The following is a 19,542-nucleotide window of genomic DNA, read 5'->3' on the forward strand; positions in this document are numbered from 1 at the left end:
GGCCACTCCAACTGTTTCGAAATTTTTAGTCGTCAGTTATCCCTCTTTACTGCCATCCCCTGTGACAAATTACAGTTCTATAACTGAGGATGGGCCAGCAGAGTAGACCATCAACGTGGATTCCAAAAATAAAGGAACTTGAAGACCGTACTTCTAATCCTGCTTGTTCGATAAAGCAAATCGAAAACATATCCATTAGAGAATGAAATGTAAAACACAATAATACGACTACTTAAAATCTATGGTAGTCTCTCTTAAGCAACAACTAAGCATTATCTAAACAATATTTGCGCATACAATCGAAAGTGAATATACCTGTACAAGGGTTAAACAAAGCCAGGTACAAAATGTCACTTCAACTTTTCACGTGCTGAATGCCAACGTTTTCAATAACTTTTTTATGAATTATTGCTTTTCTTTATACACGTCAATAACCACTTAATTATCTTAGTTCAACCTCGGTGTTATGCAACATATCTATATGGAACAAAACGGTTCATTTATGTAAATGTGGGCAAATATATTAATATGTGTGTGAGAATTAAAATCTCTATTAATTTTTTGCTTTGAGTTAAATTAATATTAAATCAACTGACTGAATTTATATTATTTATCTGAATTGTTGGCAAACATATGTATAGTTGACAATGCTTCATTCATACATTGTACTTGTCTGTTTTTTTTGTTTTTTTTTTTGCTACAACACCTCTGCACCGGGAACTTGCTAGCTCCCTGCGGAGTCATACTCGTGCCACCCATGTGCGCGATCGCTTTTTGCACCTACGGCTACCGACTATGTAATCGATAATTGAATTCTTTCAATAATTTATTGCCTTGATTAGCATCAAATGCGACTCAGATGATTAGGCGACAATTAGCGCCAAGGTAAGGTTTTAGCCGGCCTCCGGCGATATAAAAGTTTCACAAAAGCAAGTTAAATGTTTATTTTCAACTAGACGAAGTTGAGCTAAGTCTTTGTAAAGCGGTGCGATTTATTTATAGTATTGTTGTTTTTGTAAGGATGCGTTCTTCTAAACTTTATGAAATCGTGCTACAAGCCACCTGCGCTTTTATTTTGATATTCTGCAGTGCAGCGAAACTTCGTAAGTTTCGACAATTTTGAGTGACTGTGTTTTAAAAGGATGTGGAAACAAAAAGTATGAAAAAGGGAAAATTTTTTAAAATAGGGGAATGTGAATTGACTGAAGGAGTGGTAATTGCATGTAGTGTGAGCCGTGTGCAAAAAAAAAATATGATATTTTTACCAATAAAGTGTTTGCTGAGTTAATTGGTATCCGGCTAAAAGACTTTAAAAAGTGGTGTTAAAGCTGCCTAAGTGGCGAATGTCTGTGATAACAGCTTCATTCCAAGTGCGCGACCATTGCTTTTTTGTTTGCAAGTGGGCAACAAATAGAAGCAAGAGAAGCTACATTATTATCTCTTGTGCCCTATTCAAGTGCTTAGACAGCAATGGTGATTCGGGTGACATAGCCAACGATTGTTAACTTCCAAACTGAGCAACTTCCTAAAAGTCGTACCGAAAGTATATTCTTTGTCCTGCCCTAAGTTCTGCTACACGTTCAGCACGTAAAAAAATTAAATTAAAATAAATTTTTTTTAATAAAGTTAATTTTTTTAAAAATGCATATGCTCAGTTTTGCGTATCTTAAATTATGTTTTATATAGTATACATATTTCTAACAAGCTCACAAACGATTCGAGCACTAATCAATGGCAGCATTTACAATTTCTATTGACATCTGGACTTCCAGACCGCCAAAGATCTGCATCAAAGTAAATAAAACTATTAATATTAAGTTACTGCTATGTGGTTTTTGGTTTGCTTGCTGGATTAGAATTTAAAGCTCTCTATTGAACTGCTTTATCACACCTTTTAAACCATCCTTCTGGTACACTTTTTGATTGAAGTGAAGAGGAAACTTCCTATTAAATCAATACAGCAACTGTATGGTCATCATTTTGAGCACATGAAATTACATTTTTTCTCCTTTGAAAAGTTTTTGCATAGATTTTGTCGTTTTGCTTACTAAATATTTCTTCAAGAATGACAGCTTTTTCATCAGTAAAAATGAGACATTCATTGCCGTTGATTTTCTCCAACGCGTTTTCAGAAGTTGACCATTTTATCGACGGTAGGCTTTCATATGGAGATTATCTCGAATAAGTGTTAACATTGGTCTGGTCGATTTATCCATTTTCATTGACATAGTTTTCTATTTTCTAAGAGGATTTCTGCGAACGCGTTGGCGAACAGTTTTCATAACTTGAAATTGGTTCAATTCACGCGAAGACGACCACTTTTCTTTCTGTCATCAACTGTAGACGTTTGAAAAAAACGTTCTATAGTGGGGTAAACAAGCCTTCTCCAAAGGTTAAGTTTTTAAGAAGCTCATCAATTTCACTTGCGCTCTTTCCACACTTGTAGTATATAAGGCAATTGCCGATTTTCGATTTCCTCACTCCATTGTTAATAAGGGAAAGTAAACACACTACTGACTATAACATAAGTATATGAATAAACTCTACATATAAATTATAATAAACAACTTAGGAAAGGCTAAGTTCGGGAGCAACCGAACATTTTATACTCTTGCAATTTTAAAGGATGAAAGCCAGGTAAATACCTTAAGGTGTAAAACGTTGACCAGAGGTTTGGAAACCAAGCAATTACATATACAGTTGAACTTACCTAACTCGAATTACCATAATTTTCAAAAAAAACTTTAAGTTAGAAAGACTTCGAGGTATGGAAGGAAATTTGTATGAAATTTAACTTTTATTGGCAATTCAAGAATTCGAGTTATAGAAGTTCAACGGTATATATACGATATGTATATACCATACCAATGTCAGGCAAAGATTATCCCTGAATTTCAATTACATATATATCTCACATATTGACAGATTTTGCGATAAAAAGTCAAGCACATATGTATATTGGGGTCCAAATATTCTGCACCTATGGGTTTGAACAGTTTTTGTTGGATTTGAACAATTTTTGGCCACAATGTGGAACAATCTAAAGGGATTATTCGTGCGTTTACGTAGTTTTATGCCGTTTTATTAATTTATGCTTGATTTGTATACCGGAAGGTGAAAGAATCATATGAAATTTAAAATTGTGTTGTATGGTAAGTAGGCGTTGCAGTTTGATTTCACCCATTTTCGCACTATGAAATTAAAGCGTTAGAGAAATATAATACAAGTATACCAAATTTAATTGAAATCGATCGAGCAGGTCCTGAGATATGTGATTTTACCTAAGAGTGCGCTCTCATAACATCTCGGGGGTAAAATTTAATGTCTCGGGCGTATTTAGTTATTGATTTACCGCGCTATAAGTAGTTTTTAACAGTACCGTTATAGGGGGAGAGCGCGCTGTTTTCATGCGATTTCATCCTTTTTACACTGTTGGTAATAGTTCTTATTACAATTGTCCCAAGCAAATTTGGTCGAGCGGGGCCCCGGGCACTTTTAAAAATTTTCAGCACAAAGGTGGTTCTTACCACTGCAATCCTCTCTGCCAATTTACAGCTCTATATCTTTATTTAATGCTTAGTTATGGCAGCTTATAAGTTTTCGGCTAATGGCGGTTTGTGGGCGTGGCAGTGGCCCCTCAGTAGTTTTGCTTTCAATTCAAAATTATGACACATTTTCCTCCACCGCCGCTTTTACTATGCATTCGGGTTGCCCAGTATGCAATTCATCTGTTCCTGTAGCTTTGCAAATGTCTTTAGAAGCAAATCTATAATATAAGTATCTATGTACATACATACATATATGTACAAGTATAATAGAAATGTTTAACGATGTATCAATTAGATAACAGTAGATACATGGTATAAAATAATTTAATTCAGGAGGCAAATAGTAACGACTAAACATATTGAACTTTGCATACATTTAGGCGACATTCAAAAGTATTGATCCACAATTAAATAAAATAAATAGCTGTTCACAATAAGTGAGAACTTATTTTTAATTTTTGATAACCTCTCTACATAAATGTGACAATGTTTTTAGTTATAAAAATCAGTGTTTTGATATCCAAAAGGGCCCATATATTACATATAACAACAGACGTAGCACAAATAGCTCTTGACATGTTGTTGGTTCTCAAATCTGATTCAAAGATGGTCGAATCAGTACTTTTCGATACACAGTACAGTACTTTCGGTGAACTATAAATACCATAAGTACACAAGCTGTGAGCATGGTCAATATATTCTAAAAACCCCTACATATATATACATACATATGTATACATATATATTATGGTGTCTGTTATTTCATTATTTCCCAAATAACACCCAGAAGGAAGCGTCGAAGACGAAGACGTCGTATATATATAAATGATCAGTATGTTGAGCTGAGTCGATTTAGCCATGTCCGTGTGTCTGACTGTCCGTGCGTCCGTCTGTATATATACGAACTACTCCCTCAGTTTTTAAGATATCGTTTTGAAATTTTGCAAACGTAATTTTCTCTTTAAGAAGCTGCCCATTTGTCGGAACTGCCGATATCGGACCACTATAACATATAGCTGCCAAACAAACTGAACGATCGGGATCAAGTACTTGTATGGAAAACTTTCACATTTGACAAGATATATTCACGAAATTTGGTAATGATTATTTTCTAAGGCAACAATGTAATCTCCGAAAAAATTGTTCAGATCGACTTACTATAGCATATAGCTTCCATATAAACTGAACACATAGTTACTAAAAGAAATGCACCTGTGAAGGGTATATTAGCTTCGGTGCAGCCAAAGTTAACGTTTTTTCTTGTGTTTTTTGCAAACGCCACCTATAGTCACAGTTCCCTTCAATTCAAACAGTGAATATAATTTTTTTCAAAGCAGTAGGTTTACTTGCTTAATGCAAAATAAATGCAAAATCCCATGATATATAAATTGAGACTGAAATATGCCTTAGGTATGGCTTAAATTGTAAGTAAAAAACTTGTTTACTTTGGATTCTTGATTTTAGGGCAAAAGGTGAAACCTTCGTGAGTGTTTGCGAAAAAAAAATCAACTTGGGAAGCAACAGACACCCTAGTATACAAATATGGTCATCCATCTAAAATTTAAAATTTAAATTTTCATTCAAAATTTTTGTTTATGCAAAATATATTTTTTGCACGTATTTTTTATTTCGACTGAATATGAACAATTTCCGACGCAAAAATTTTCAAAATGTCAACTCTTGAAAAAAGTACTTTTAAACACTAGCTTATAGTTATGAAGAAAATAATTTCATTATAAAAATAACTGGTAGGCCAAATGTTAACGATTTTTTTCTTGCTTTTTGATGAAATGTACATGTTGTACATCATGTACAATTTTTTTTCAAATTTGGAAATAATCTTATTCAGTTTTTTTGATAAAAATGTACATTAAGTCGAAAAACGTATAACTCATCAGAAAGCTCCAAAAAATAGTAAAGAATAGGAATTATTTTTTTTCGTATAAGCAAATACTTAGATTCTTTTTTTTCAAAAGCTAAAATTTTGAAAATTCATAAATCGAAAAATTTTCATATGGGCCGAAATAAAAAATATATGCTTCAAAAAACACAAACAAATAGCTTGTACTAAAAACAATGTTTAATGTAAGTTTTGGATGGAATGACCCATATATGAGTAAGCTTGATTATTCGGATATTAAGTAAGATGTCTTAATCAAACTAAGTATACCTAATAACATAGCTTGAGCTAATCTTATAACCGTTTAAGTTTTTATATACAAAATATTTAATAATACAGTTTATTAATTTGCACAAAATTCAAAAATATATATGTAGGTAATTTTCGGTTATTCCCCTTCATTGGTGTAGACACCGCTTACGCGGTTATAGCCGAGTTTACAACAGCACGCCGGTCGTTTCCTCTTTTTGTGCAGTGCAACCAGGTCCTTCTCCACCTGATCTCTCCAACGGAGTGGAGGTCTTCCTCTTCCTCTGCTTCGCCTGGCGGGTACAGCGTCCATAAGGACGACATGACCCAGCCAGCGTAGCCGCTATCTTTTCACTGAACTATGCCAATGCCGTTGAGGCTAGCATTGTTCTAGTGTTAATACTGGTTCTCAGATAGACGAAATTATCTATAACTTCAAAGTTATGACTGTCAGCAGTGACGTGGGAGCTAAGTTGCGAGTACCTGTTTCTTTGATAACGAGAGAAACCATCGTTCACTACCGAAACCGTTTGCTTCGCTTCCTTATCCAGTCTGGAGAAAGCAGAACTAACGGCGCGGTTGTTGAGGCCAATGATATCAATATCATCGGCATACCGCAGTAGCTGCATACTCTTATAAAAGATTGAGGATCGTGTTCGGTTGCTCCGTAATTAAGGGCAACCTTACTTGTTGTGTTTACTTCCTGCTCGAGACGCAGAAAAGTTAAAAAAACTTCATAATATAATTTTTCTTGACCGGACTGAATAGATTAAAGTAAAATTGAATATTTTTATCAATAGTAAACAATTTGAATATTCTATTTTTACATTTATCTCTTTTAAATGACATCTAAGCTAACCTTTTAAGCAAATAAAATTATTCTTAATCAAATTGCGCGAATTAGCTTATTAAGAATTTAATATGATTTGTGGCAAGTTATTAATAGGATCATTAAAATCACACTGATAATAGTTAATGGGTTTTATAAACACGCATACACAAAAGTACATGTTAGGGTGATCGGAATGATTTTCGTCTCCCCACTCCATGTACGAGTAAAGCAGAAAATTTAAAAAAATTTCGAGATAAAAATAATATTTACAAAATATTTTCTTGCCATTTGCTAATACAATCTTTCATATTCATAGTTGCTCTCGTAACTTGGATAAATATTGAAATTTTGCTTTCCCATAAAATCTGCAACAAAATTACCGTACAATCTTTTGCTAGTCAGAAAGAAACATCTTTTGGAGTAAATACATTTAAGTTAGACTAAGTTTTTCACAACGATTTTCAATTCGAAAATAGTTTACGTAGTTTAAGCATTATATTTGTTTTCATTCATTTCATGTTCAAATTGGAGAACTCTACCTAAACTTAGAAATTACTTTAAAATATTATTATTTTTAAACAAAATAGCGTGCTAATTTAAAATCAAAAAGCTAATCTTCGCTTCTTAAAAATCTATTGTATGTTACTTTAAAACCTGACCGATTACCTTATTAAATACTTATAGAGGAACATATTGGATAAATACTTTAGAATAAATAGTAATTAAAAGTAATCATAGTTCATAGAGCAACACATTTATGACATGATAATTGACCCTTGGATTCCTCTTTCTCACACCCGCTTTTATATATTCTCAACAACGTATGAATAAAATGTTGTTTGCATTTCCCGAAGTAGTTATGACGCATAACAATCTTTGTTGTAATTGTGCCTTAAAACAAGTATACACGTTTTGTAGAAAAGTAGGTGGAAGATAGGAAAGCTAATGTTTATGAGAGCCCAAGAAGATTTTCTCTTAAATGTTGTAGTAATCAAAGACGTTAAGAGCAATTCTAATATTGACTTCCATATATGAAGCTTAGCTTTTTAGCCTTTTTTCAACAATTTTTTTCTGATATAAAAAATTAAATATTTTATTCGTATTTTTTATTGTTACAAACATACACTGCCAATAGTGTGTGCAATTCTGAAATTTTTGGAAAGAAACATTTTAAACTCGGCCATTGCGACGCCATTTACGGTGACTTCTCGGAAAAAAATGCGCCCGTGTTTTAGTCAAAACCTTAACTTTTAACTTGGACGAAGGAAAAAAACTGAAAATTGGATTTTTGGTAGAGAGTTCAGTGAAAATTTCGCGAATTTTTTTTTCTCAAATTGTTGTAATCAAAAAAAATCTTCTTCCAAGTCTTTAAGAATTGTATCTCAAAAACACACTTTCAAGAAAATCGCGTTTAAAGGCGGCGCACTTAGTCTAGCTAGCCTCGAGCGCACTAGTTCTCAAGGCTGTATCTCCGAAACTATTACTCGGATCTACTTGAAAATTTAGGAAAATATTCTAGACGTGTTGCAGACTTTAATAAGACAATAAAAAAATTGATTTTTTTTAACCCATAAACCCACGTAAACGCTAAATCCGAAAATTATAGTAAACATTTTCTAACACTTGGACTTTTGGTATTGTAGTCAAGGGGTATAGGGGTTAAACCACCACCATTTACTAAAATGACAAAAATAGCTCCACGTGATGGAAAATTTGAAACTCAAACTCGTAATCAGGACACCTCAAATACCCCACAGAGGAGTTTTTCTCTTTCAGATTCCCGAAAGTCTAAACGAAATAAGAGTGAAGCAAAGAAGTTGGAATTTTCGGAACTATAATATTCTTCACAGATACAAAAGCTGCCTTACAAGAACTTGATTTCGATCGGTCAGTTTGTATGGTAGATATATGCTATAGTGATCCAGTCGGAACAATATCTTCGGAGATTATACCATTGCTTTAGATAATAACCCTAACCAAATTCCATAAAGATATTTCATCAAATGAAGCACCATGTTTGTATGGCGGCTATGTATATGCTATAGTGATGCGATATCGGCGGTTACATCAAATGAGCAGCTTCTTTGGGAGAAAAGGACGTGTACAGAATTTCAGATCGATATCTAAATAACTGAGGGACTAGTTCGCGAATATACAAAAGTTTAAAATACTGTATAGTATTTATTATATTTTTACAAAGTGTGTCGCTACTTGCTTACAATTTTTTATTCAGTAATTTGATTGAATATGAAACTAACATAGTTTATAAAAGGTTCAAGTTGAAAATATTTCGTAAAGGGTTGCCAACAATTCATAATTTAATTAATACAAGGTGCGCTCCAAAGTAAACAGGACCTTTAAAAAAAATACAGAACAAATGGTTTTTTCGGCCGGTATGGCCGCCAGTATGCCGGTGCAAGCCTTTTGAATGGCCTCTGCGTCTGCATAACGCTTTCCTTTCATGGGCAAATGCATTTTTCCGAAAAAGAAACAGTCGCACGGTGCCATATCAGGTGAATACGGGGAGTGGTTAATGGTTAAAATGTGATTTTTGGTCAAATAATCGTCCTTCGAATGTTGGATTCTGAGCAGTTTTTGGTCGTCAGTCAATTTGTGCGGAACAAACCATGCACACACCTTTCGTAAGCCCAAATATTTAGTCAAAATGCGATAAATCGATGTTTTGGAGACATTCAATTCCATTTCAATGAATTTCAATGATAATTTCGGCTGACTTTTGCTGAATTCACACACAGTTTCGATAGAATTTCCGTTGATCACGGATTTTGATTGGCCCACATGTTGATCGCCATTTATGTACTCACGACCACTTTGAAAACTTTGAAACCACTCGTGCACTCTGCTGCGGGATAGGCAATCATCGACATAAACTTGTTTCATCAATTGAAACGTTTCGGTAAAAGTTTTACCAATTAAAAAAAAATTAAAGTTAGCTCTTTGTTCTAAGCTCATTTTCGCACCGATAACACAAACATGCTGACACTTAAAACGCAATGACTTCACTTCCAATCAATGAAATGTCATGAAACTGGACAATCGATAAAGATAGTAGATTCTAACGCACCAGTCGACATATAGAAGGCGCCACCAGGGGGCGCTAGATTCAAAAAGTCCTGTTTTCCTTGGAACGAACCTTGTAAAATAAATTACATATTGCAAAATCAAAAGAGATGTAAGGAAGGGTTCTCTCGAATTAAGACATGCTATAAAAATGCAATATTCAGAGAATTCAATTAATATTACAGTATTAACATCTAACGCACACCGCTGTTCATCACAAACCAATTTTTGTGTTTTTTTTTTTTTGTTTCAATAATGTTGAATTCGCGAACATTTGCAGCCGATGACATCAAACCATGTGTTGCAGGGGATGATAAATGTATTATTGAGAATATAAACACTGTACTCGCCAAAAAATATGAGGGCGATGAAAGTTTCGGTTTATCTAAGCTGGAACCTTTCAAGATGGATGATATTATAATTAGTCAGGAGTCGACGAGTCCTTTAGCAATTCATCTCGCGCTGCGTAACCCCCTCGGGTATGGCGTCAAGGACTTGAGAGCAAGAAAAGTGAAGTGAGTATGAAATAATATTGCCCCAAATAACAATAAGAATTGCCACAAGCACTGCTGTTCCGCAGGGGTTTCGGCAAAAATCCAGTTGGCCGTCACGAAATCATAATAGCGGCACCTGCGCTAACGCTGTTATCCGATTACAAAATTGATGGTAAAGTACTGATACTGCCCATACAAGGCGAGGGCAAAAGCAATATCACATTAGGTGAGTGCCGCTACAAACTACTTATAACCATATACATACATACATATATTTGAATTATTTTATGTTTAGTGCAACCTGTGATACGAATCCGCATAGACGCAACCTCACGCAATGAGAATGGCAACACATTTATGGATATTAAGGAATTTCGCATTGAATGCAAAGTGAAACGCATGATAATGCAATTCGATAACCTTTTTAACGGTGACAAAGCCCTGGGTGACAACATCAATAGTTTTTTGAACGAAAACTGGCAGGAGATTTATGCTGAGCTGAAGGTACCCTTTTATGACGCGATCGCCAATGCAATGAACGCGGCTGCAAAGCAAGTCTTCAAAACGATTCCTTATAATGAAATATTTCAAATATAAAATACTAGTACGCTAAGTCCAGTTGTTTTGCATTAGATATACTATATGTAAAAATTTCTACGTAATTTGTTTTTGTTTGTTAATTATGATGAGCCAATCAATAATATTGACAGTTGAGCAATTAAATATGTTGCATGTAAATGTTATTTTTTTCACTATCATTACAATCTTAATCACGTACATACTATGTCTACATGATTCTATAATTGCCTGCTATATTGCATTTACTTACGTAAGTATGTAGGTGAAATACGAAGTCTCTGAAGAAAAATCGTTCATCAATACACCAGAGTTATATGTGTGATATTTCTTATATAATAACACCTGATTTGATTCGCCTACACTTGGATACGCGATTCGAACAATACAACTGAATCAAATCCAAATAATAAAGAAGGTTTTTACGAGGTCTCTCCCATTGAATTCTGCCTAGTCACTTTGTTGTTATTTTCATAAGAAAATTGTTTTCTCTTGTGAAAAGCAAAGCTTAACCATTGCGAGCATAGATTGACAAATGAAATTTTGGAAAGAGTGTTAATACAAATATTATAGGTTGTGAGTAAGACCTTGTCTAATTCCGAACGGAATGACCTCTGATAAACGGACAAGATTTCATAAAATGTGTCAAGAAAATTGTTTAGAATTTATAGTTTCCGCTATTTGAAATTCTTATTTATTTTGGTGTTTTGAGACGGAGAGTGTCCGGTTATGAGGAACTTCGCTGTATTACTTTACTACAATATTTGAAGTTGTGTTTGTTGTTTTTGAAAGGGTTATATTCACCTATGAATTTCAAAAGATCGACTTCTTTTTTATGTGTACATCGAATGTTCAGATATTTGAGTTTTCTTCGAGTATTCTTCGAATTTGAAGCTTATCCAACAAATAGTTTCGGTTATATGAGCATATTTATAAGAACTTGGGTCGCCAGTGGTCGGAACTCGACCAACAGAAAATACAATTTATTACCGCGTTTTTCTCGAAGCGATATTTTCAGGTTCAGTGAGCAGAATTTCACCAAAGCGGCTGGACTACTCGGCTTCTTAGATATATTTTTCGTGTAATGATCGAAGGAATATGTTTGTGCAAAGTATCACTTCTCACAAAAATGATTTTATGGAAGCCGCATTTTCTCAAAAATCAAAATTTTGGCTAGTGCTTCGAGCATTTTCTGTATTCATCTACAATAACAATAAGTTTTCTCGATTTTTGACTTTCAGATTATTTTAAATAGAAAAATGCTTTTCGCCACTAGACAGCTAGTACTACTAGAGATTTTTTTAATTAATCGCCGATTATTAAACTGCTTGAATTTCCGTTAATGTTAATTTTTTATTCATTAACATGCCTCTTAAAAAAAATATAAATATATAATATATTTACATGTACAACAAAAAAAATCGTTTTTTCTAGCTTGCAAATGGATGTAACCCCTTACAGCTTCTATAGTGATAGTCTTCAAGCGGAAGTGAGTTGAAGCGATTTAATGAGTTAAGGCACTGAAAAAACTTTCTGTGTTCCAAAATACATAAAATCGTTAAGTTCCTAAAACTACCAAAACCAAAAAACTTTTTTATTATTGTAAAATCAGCAGACTGGTTACTTTTGCCACTTCGAGATATAACGGGATAGTTAATTTGACTACTAAAAAACTTTCTTAATTTACTCTTACGCGACATTATTTGAGAAGGAGAGGTCTCAGACGCAATTTTCAAAGGGAAGTATATTTATCAAGGCTTCGCCAGCTGTGATTTGCTGAATTATTAAACTGGTATAAAAATAAAGCCATTAATTGGAATGAAATTAAACATGTGTTCAGATTTCTGAACAGTTCTTAACGGCTACAATTGTAAATAAGACAATTGTAAATCTTATAGAAACCATTCGATCGGTTGAATTACACAGCAAATTTTCGCGCGTGACCATATCTCGCCAATAACATACCAAACATTAATTTCCAATTGGTCAGCCAAAGTTTGTCCATCAGTATATATGACTGATTTAACATAATAACAGAGAGGGTTTAATTACACGCCGATTTCTTGGCATGATTCTATTACCAAAAGTGATGTTCATTGAAGTGGCCTTGTATGAAACTTGTTGCACGCTTTTGGTAAAACCATTTAGCACTTAAACGCTTGATAATCTAAACTAATATGTTTTAAAAAATATGGACCAATGTTGGCAAGAAAAACGGAGTAATATTTTCTGAATGCAAGTCGTGGATAACGCAGCGCTTTTCACACTCCCAATTATATCATTTATGTATTCCCAGCCAGAAACGTACTTTACCTCTAAGCATTAAATGGCAGTTAAAATATATTGAAATTTTTTTCCCACAGCACGTGAGATTAGAATACAAGGTGGATTCCAAAGTAAGCAGGACTTTTTGAATCTGGCGCCCCCTGGTGGCGCCATCTATATGTCGACTGGTACGTTAGAATCTGCTATCTTTATCGATTGTTCATGACATTTCATAGATTGGAAGTGAAGTTATTGCGTTTTAAGTGTCAGTATGTTTGTGTTATCTGTGTGAAAATGAGCTTCGAACTAGGAGCCAACATTAAATTTTGTTTTAAAATTGGTAAAACTTTTACCGAAACGTTTCAATTGATGAAACAAGTTTATGTCGATGATTACCTATCCCGCAGCAGAGTGCACGAGTGGTTTCAACGTTTTTAAAGTGGTCGTGAGGACATAAATGACGATCAACATGGTGGCCATTTAAAATCTGTGATCACCGGAAATTCTATCGAAACTGTGCGTGAATTCATCAAAAATCAGCCGAAATCATCATTGAAATTCATGGTGCGCCGTATTCGATGTGTTCGGCCCGAATATCGCGAAGATGAAAGTTGGCGTTTGTTACACGATATTGCGTCGTCTCATTGATCGACGCTGGTGACCGATTATTTAAACAAAAATCACATTTTAACCATTAACCACTTCCCGTATTCACCCGATATGGCACCGTGCGACTTCTTCCTTTTCGGAAAAATGCATTTGCCCATGAAAGGAAAGCTTGCACCGGCATACTGGCGGCCATACCGGCCAACGAGCTAAAACACTCGTTCGACATGCTTTTGGACCGTGCAAAAAGCTGTATTGAAGTAGAACGAGACTATTTTGAATAAAATAAATTGATTTTGCCGTAAAAACCATTTGTTCTGTTTTTTTTTAAGTCCTGTATACTTTGGAAAACGCCTTGTATAAATGTTTAATATTTTTAAATAATTAAATAAAAATATTACCTTTACAAATGTTAAACACCTACCTTTACTTTTACAGCTGTTTTGATAGCTATCCTCTACGAAACTCTTCATATATAAAAAAGCACCCTATATAACATGATATAACGGCGCATTCTATTTACAACTATTTGTTTGCATATATAGACGCATTAATACACATGTGTGTACAAGTTACAAAACTGGTAGTAAAAAACGCTTTTCTATACATAACACTATAGTATTTCCTTACACATATCTAATGGAAGTAAATGGGTTGTAAACTGATCGTAAGAAATAAAATATATTGAGTGAATAAGTAAATGTTTCGAAGTACGCTAAAAAGTAAATTGCACTCATTATTGTCTATTGATTATATAATTACGTGTGTATAGATACATTTACATATAATGCAAAATATAATTGCTTCTCTCATATAAAAACTCAGCGAGATTTCATCAATTCTCCTAGTTTTAGTTAAAGCATTTTCGCATCAATATCGGGACGGAAGTAGCGGAGAACTTACAAAAACTTTTCAAAACTGATAAGAGAAAGGATTAAATCATTGTCAACAATTACAAATTTGAAAAAAAAAACACCGTTAGTTAAGAAAAATGTATATCCGAATTGCATTTACTGCAGCGCTTGTTTGCTCCTTTTTACAATTTAATAATGCGGATTTTCGTAAGTGTTCAATAAAAAATATTGAAAGAAATTAAATTAAGCAAAAAGGGAATTGTAAAATTTAAAAGTAACAGTTGATTCTAAAGGAAAATGGAATTTCAATTAAAAATTTGTTGAAAATATTTTTTTTTTTTACCTCTTTGAAGCCCACTATTAGGGGTCACTACTTCAAGATAGACAGCGTATAATCTGTGCAACAAATTACAAAAGGATAAAAAGTTAGAAGCTTCCATATCTTTGTGCAATTACAAAAGTTGCCGTTTTATATTTCAGAATCAGAGCAAGTCAAAAATTGCTTTATTGTTTTTCAAAATATTCTGAATTAAAATCTATACACTTTTACTATGGTTTTGAATTAATTGTCGAAGGTATCTTCAAAACATGCGCTCTGAGCGCATCAACCGTCTCTTCAGGTGTCGGAAAACAATGACCTCTTAGTTTATTTTATTCGTACGGAAATAAAAAGAAGCCTTTCGATGCCAAATCAGGACTATACGGAGGATCAAATCGATGCTCTAAGTGCTAAAAAATGCGATGTATGAGAACTCGCATTGTCGTGGTGAAGAGAGATCCTTCTTCGGTGGATAATACAGACAGTCGACTGTAGAGTCGACTGCTATTTTTTTCAAATCACCGTTATCGTATTTTTTTAAATTTATCTCGACCAATCCACACGAGTCTGTTTTTAAGCACTTGACAAATTGTGTGGAATTCAACGTGAAAACATTTTGCGCGCAGCATCAGTGGTTTCCGGAATAACAACTGATTTTGAACGACCTTCAAGAAATTTTTTCTTGGAAAGATCTACGACTAAAACTGAATTTAGTGCATCCTTGTACTCGTTGTGCTGAGATAATTCACGTCGAAAGTTGTAACAAATAACCGCGAGAAAATGTTCGCGATCCAATTCCATTTCCTTGGCCGAGATGAATATTTAAGTTACTATAAACAACACAATTAGTGCTCGTATGTCGAAACATTTTGTTATGCATAACATGTCGAACCAATACGGCTTCAAACTTTGTCACTCTTCACAAATACGATTCATACGATGGCATATACCATTTATAAACATATTTTATTAGATTTTTCGATAACTATGATCAGGATCGTTTGAACATTTCAAGCAAATACTATACTTGCGTGAAAATAGCTCAAGTTCAAGTTTTTGCATTGTAAATCGAATAAGAGCTCCTTATATTCTACTTATTTGTAATTTATCGTGACTAGCATACATTTCTAGTCAAGAATGTCTCTCCAAACCTTAAGTCCACTATAAAACTAAGGGCTGTCCGAAGCGAACCGCCTCTTTCTTTTGGCAAGGTTAACCAGAATTTTTTTTGACAAATGATTGCTAACCAGACATTGAGGAAACGGCCCTAAGATTGCAAATATCGCCACATCCTAATTATACTGCCGTAGAGGCTTATAACCATTCACCATATAGACTCTGTGATCGGCGCAACATTTTTCCGTTTGTAATATGGGTTCTTCTGTAGTATTTTGTACTCTTTAATCCTTCGTATCAGTTTTGAGTTTTAAATATTAAGTATACATTGCGCTCCTCCAAAAAAACCTGTCTGTATTAACTAGTATAAAATTCTAATTACTCTTACACTTTTGTTGAATAGATTTCAACTAACTTTCTAACTTTATAATATATATTAGTAAGAAATTTATTACGAGTATGACTGTTTCAATTTTCGTTTGGGACGGTATTCATACATCGCTAGGCGGTACGATACACGCTACTTTTTCCGACCTCTTCAATTTATTCCCCAAGGTGCAAATGTTTAAACATAAACAGATTACCGAACAAAAATTTAAAAAAGAATAAGGTGAAATTTATGTGGCTTAAAGAATTCAGTATTAGAAAAGGGAGTCCATTTATAATCTATAAATAATGTATTGAAGTTTACCAACAAACGGAACGTCCGCCATATTTTAAAACGCCCCGATCATGCTATGGTATTTTATCAGAAAAGTTTTACGCCAGCAATACTCGCAAAGAAATTTGCTAACCACATTCTCAAAATACATGTGCTTATCTGGTATTTTAAAAAATGGTCTTGATCATTATTTTTATTCCATGGCCCTAGGCAAATCGAATGTCTACCACATACATGCATGTGTATAAATATATTCTGCCATTCTGTTTTCTAAGAACATAGTTTTTATGACTTTCAGCCAATGATCCGAAGCCATGTAAATTCGGAGACGAAGATTGTTTACTGAAGGCGATCAACTTTTATTTGCGTGAAAAAAATCAAGGTGAGTCTGTACATACAGATAAATATGTAAATATCCATAACATATTATTGTTTGTTTAGGAGATACTTCGATAAATCTGCGACAAATCGATCCTATTGATGCCGGCACATTCACACTGAAGCAAGGTGCTGACAATCCCGTAAATATTGACTTAACCTTTAGCAATAATAAAATTTATGGTGTCGCCAATGCCACAGCGTACAAAGCTAGGTAAGTGGACGTTTAAAAACTGAACTAATATTAAATTTGATTTATTCCATTTATTTCGTTTTTTTCTTCTGCACAGAGGCTTCGGCAAGGATCTCACGAAAAAACACGAGCTACGCTTCAAAGTGCCAGTGGCCAGCTTGATCGGCGATTATAAAATACAAGGCCGCATTCTGATATTGCCCATTAGCGGTTCCGGCAAAAACAATATCACTATGAGTAAATTAAAATTTCAACATCCACTTAGAGCAAATATTTATAATGAAATGCTTTTCGCTTTCAGTTGATGCAGAATTCATACTACAATGGGTGGGCGCGCCCGTTGAGAAGGATGGCGAAACTTATATGAAAACCGACAAATTCAGAGCCATTGTTAAGCCCAGTAGGGTGTTCTTCGAATTACAAAATCTCTTCAATGGCGACAAAGCTTTGGGTGATAATATGAATTTGTTTTTAAATGAAAACTGGAAGGAAATTTATCAGGAAGTTGATATAACCTTTTCCAAGGAACTATCTAAGTTGATGTCAAGTATTATCGATTCTGTTTTTGATAAAACACCATATAATAAATTATTCGTAGAGTAAATTGAATTTTAATAAAATCATTATATTGTAAATTACCTTTTTATAGTCAGTTGTGTTTATGAGGGTAACATCGATCTCGTGGTCAACGGAGTTTCAGGTGTAATAGTAAATAAATATATCATTTAAATTCTGGTCGAATAAATATAATAATGAAATTCCAAGAAAAATGAAAGTGGAATATTTCTCATCACGCTCATAGTTTTTCAGAAGATGAATAAGCAAATCTGCCTAACGGTCTACTAATACGCTTCTCACCAAGAAAACCTGTTCAGAAGAAAATGAGCGAACGATGTTATATGCATATGTGTATCTCTTCTCTATGTTGTTGTTGTTTAGTTGTGTGGATGTAAGTCAGGAATTCACTTTGACCCACGCCAACTCCCTATATAATAGTTTTGTTGAAAACTGCTAAAGGTGCGATATCTCACTAAGTAAGTACATCAGCATTTATTCGGGACTGTGCAGCAAAAAACGCACGTCAACAAACACAAGAAAGGTCCGACGTCGTGAAGTGCCAATCACAAGAGACAGCCGAACGATTTTTTACTCGACTTGCACTCCTACTCTCTGAGAGCACTCATCAGCAACTCGATGAAAGTGAACTGCGGAACGGCATTTCAAGCTCCTTATGTCCAGCTGCAAACGAAGCCATTGGTTTTCAGGAAAATGCGAAAGAACAGCTGGTACAATGTGGAGTGCCGTGCCGTAGCGGAGAGAAAACAGACTGCCTACCTAGCAACGTTACAATCGACCACAACACGTGGGATGGGATAGATACCGAGAGTTGAAGAGGGATGCGAGACGCATTTACAGACAAACAAAGACAGGGGCCGAAATGCATGAGTATGAAGAGCTTGACAAGCTGGCCGACAGGAGTAATGCTCGAAAATTCTACAAAAAGATGCGGCGCCTAACAGAAAGTTTCAAGACCGGAGCATATTCTTGTAGAACCCCCACAGGTGATCTAGTGACTGATGCCCAAAGCATACTGAAGTTATGGAGGGAACACTTCTCCAGGCTGCTGAATGGTAGTGAATGCAAAACACAGCTTTTTGTATAATATGACCGTCAGGATCGAGAAGAACCTCTTAAATCTGTTCGATACCTAACGTGATTTCAGACAAGGCAACTCTCTATCATTTGACTCCTTCAATCTACAGTTGAAGAAAATAATTCGATAGAACTTAATCGAGCAGGTACAATATTCTATAGTAGTGTACGAGCTGCTGGCGTACGCCGATGACTCCGATATCATTGGCCATAATAACCGCGTCGTTAGTTCTGGGTCTGGTAGTGAACGAGGGCAAGACGAAATATCTCCTGTCATCAAACAACCGTTCGAGATTTTGCTCATATGTCACTGTTGACAGTCATAACTTCGAAGTCGTAGATAATTTCGTTTATGTTAGAACCAGCATTAACACCAACAACAGTGCCAGCCTATAAATCCAACGCAGAATAACTCTTGCCAGCAGGTGCTAGACTGAGTAGGCAGTGCCCGCCGGTGCAAGCAGAGTAAGATGAACACCTCCACTCCTTTTTGGAGGGCCGGGAAGAGGTCGCTGATGAAGACCAGAAGAATGAACAAAACCAAAATGAAAACGATGCTTATTGTCTTTCTAACATCAAAGGCATCGTCCATTAAATATATGGTGTACAAGAGGGAAGTTATTTGAGGCTTCAAGATGGTGGCTTTTTTGACTGGAACGCAAGGTAGGCTTTGCCTGTGGGATATAGAGTAGGAATGATGCTGCTTACTACCGCCATCAACATTGACCGGTACGTACTTATCAAATACAAATTGGGAAAATGGAATTGTATTAAAGAATTTGTAAAGGCTTCTAATCATGAATCCGAAATATTGATA

General features: G+C 34.8%; 1 protein-coding gene across 1 annotated transcript; it reads left to right on the forward strand.

The window, feature by feature from the left end:
* The first annotated feature begins 990 nt into the window (after nucleotides 1–990).
* On the forward strand, nucleotides 991–17,720 carry LOC120766477. Its single transcript, XM_040092019.1, has 9 exons — nucleotides 991–1,103; nucleotides 9,891–10,125; nucleotides 10,191–10,330; nucleotides 10,400–10,689; nucleotides 14,534–14,612; nucleotides 16,800–16,883; nucleotides 16,943–17,093; nucleotides 17,170–17,309; nucleotides 17,374–17,720. The coding sequence occupies exons 1-9, from the start codon at nucleotides 1,022–1,024 to the stop codon at nucleotides 17,673–17,675; spliced, it is 1,503 nt and encodes a 500-aa protein (XP_039947953.1). The 5' UTR covers nucleotides 991–1,021; the 3' UTR covers nucleotides 17,676–17,720.
* Nucleotides 17,721–19,542: the final 1,822 nt, after the last annotated feature.

This window comes from Bactrocera tryoni, chromosome 1, assembly GCF_016617805.1.
Source record: "Bactrocera tryoni isolate S06 chromosome 1, CSIRO_BtryS06_freeze2, whole genome shotgun sequence".
In the NCBI taxonomy this organism is placed as follows: domain Eukaryota; kingdom Metazoa; phylum Arthropoda; class Insecta; order Diptera; family Tephritidae; genus Bactrocera; species Bactrocera tryoni.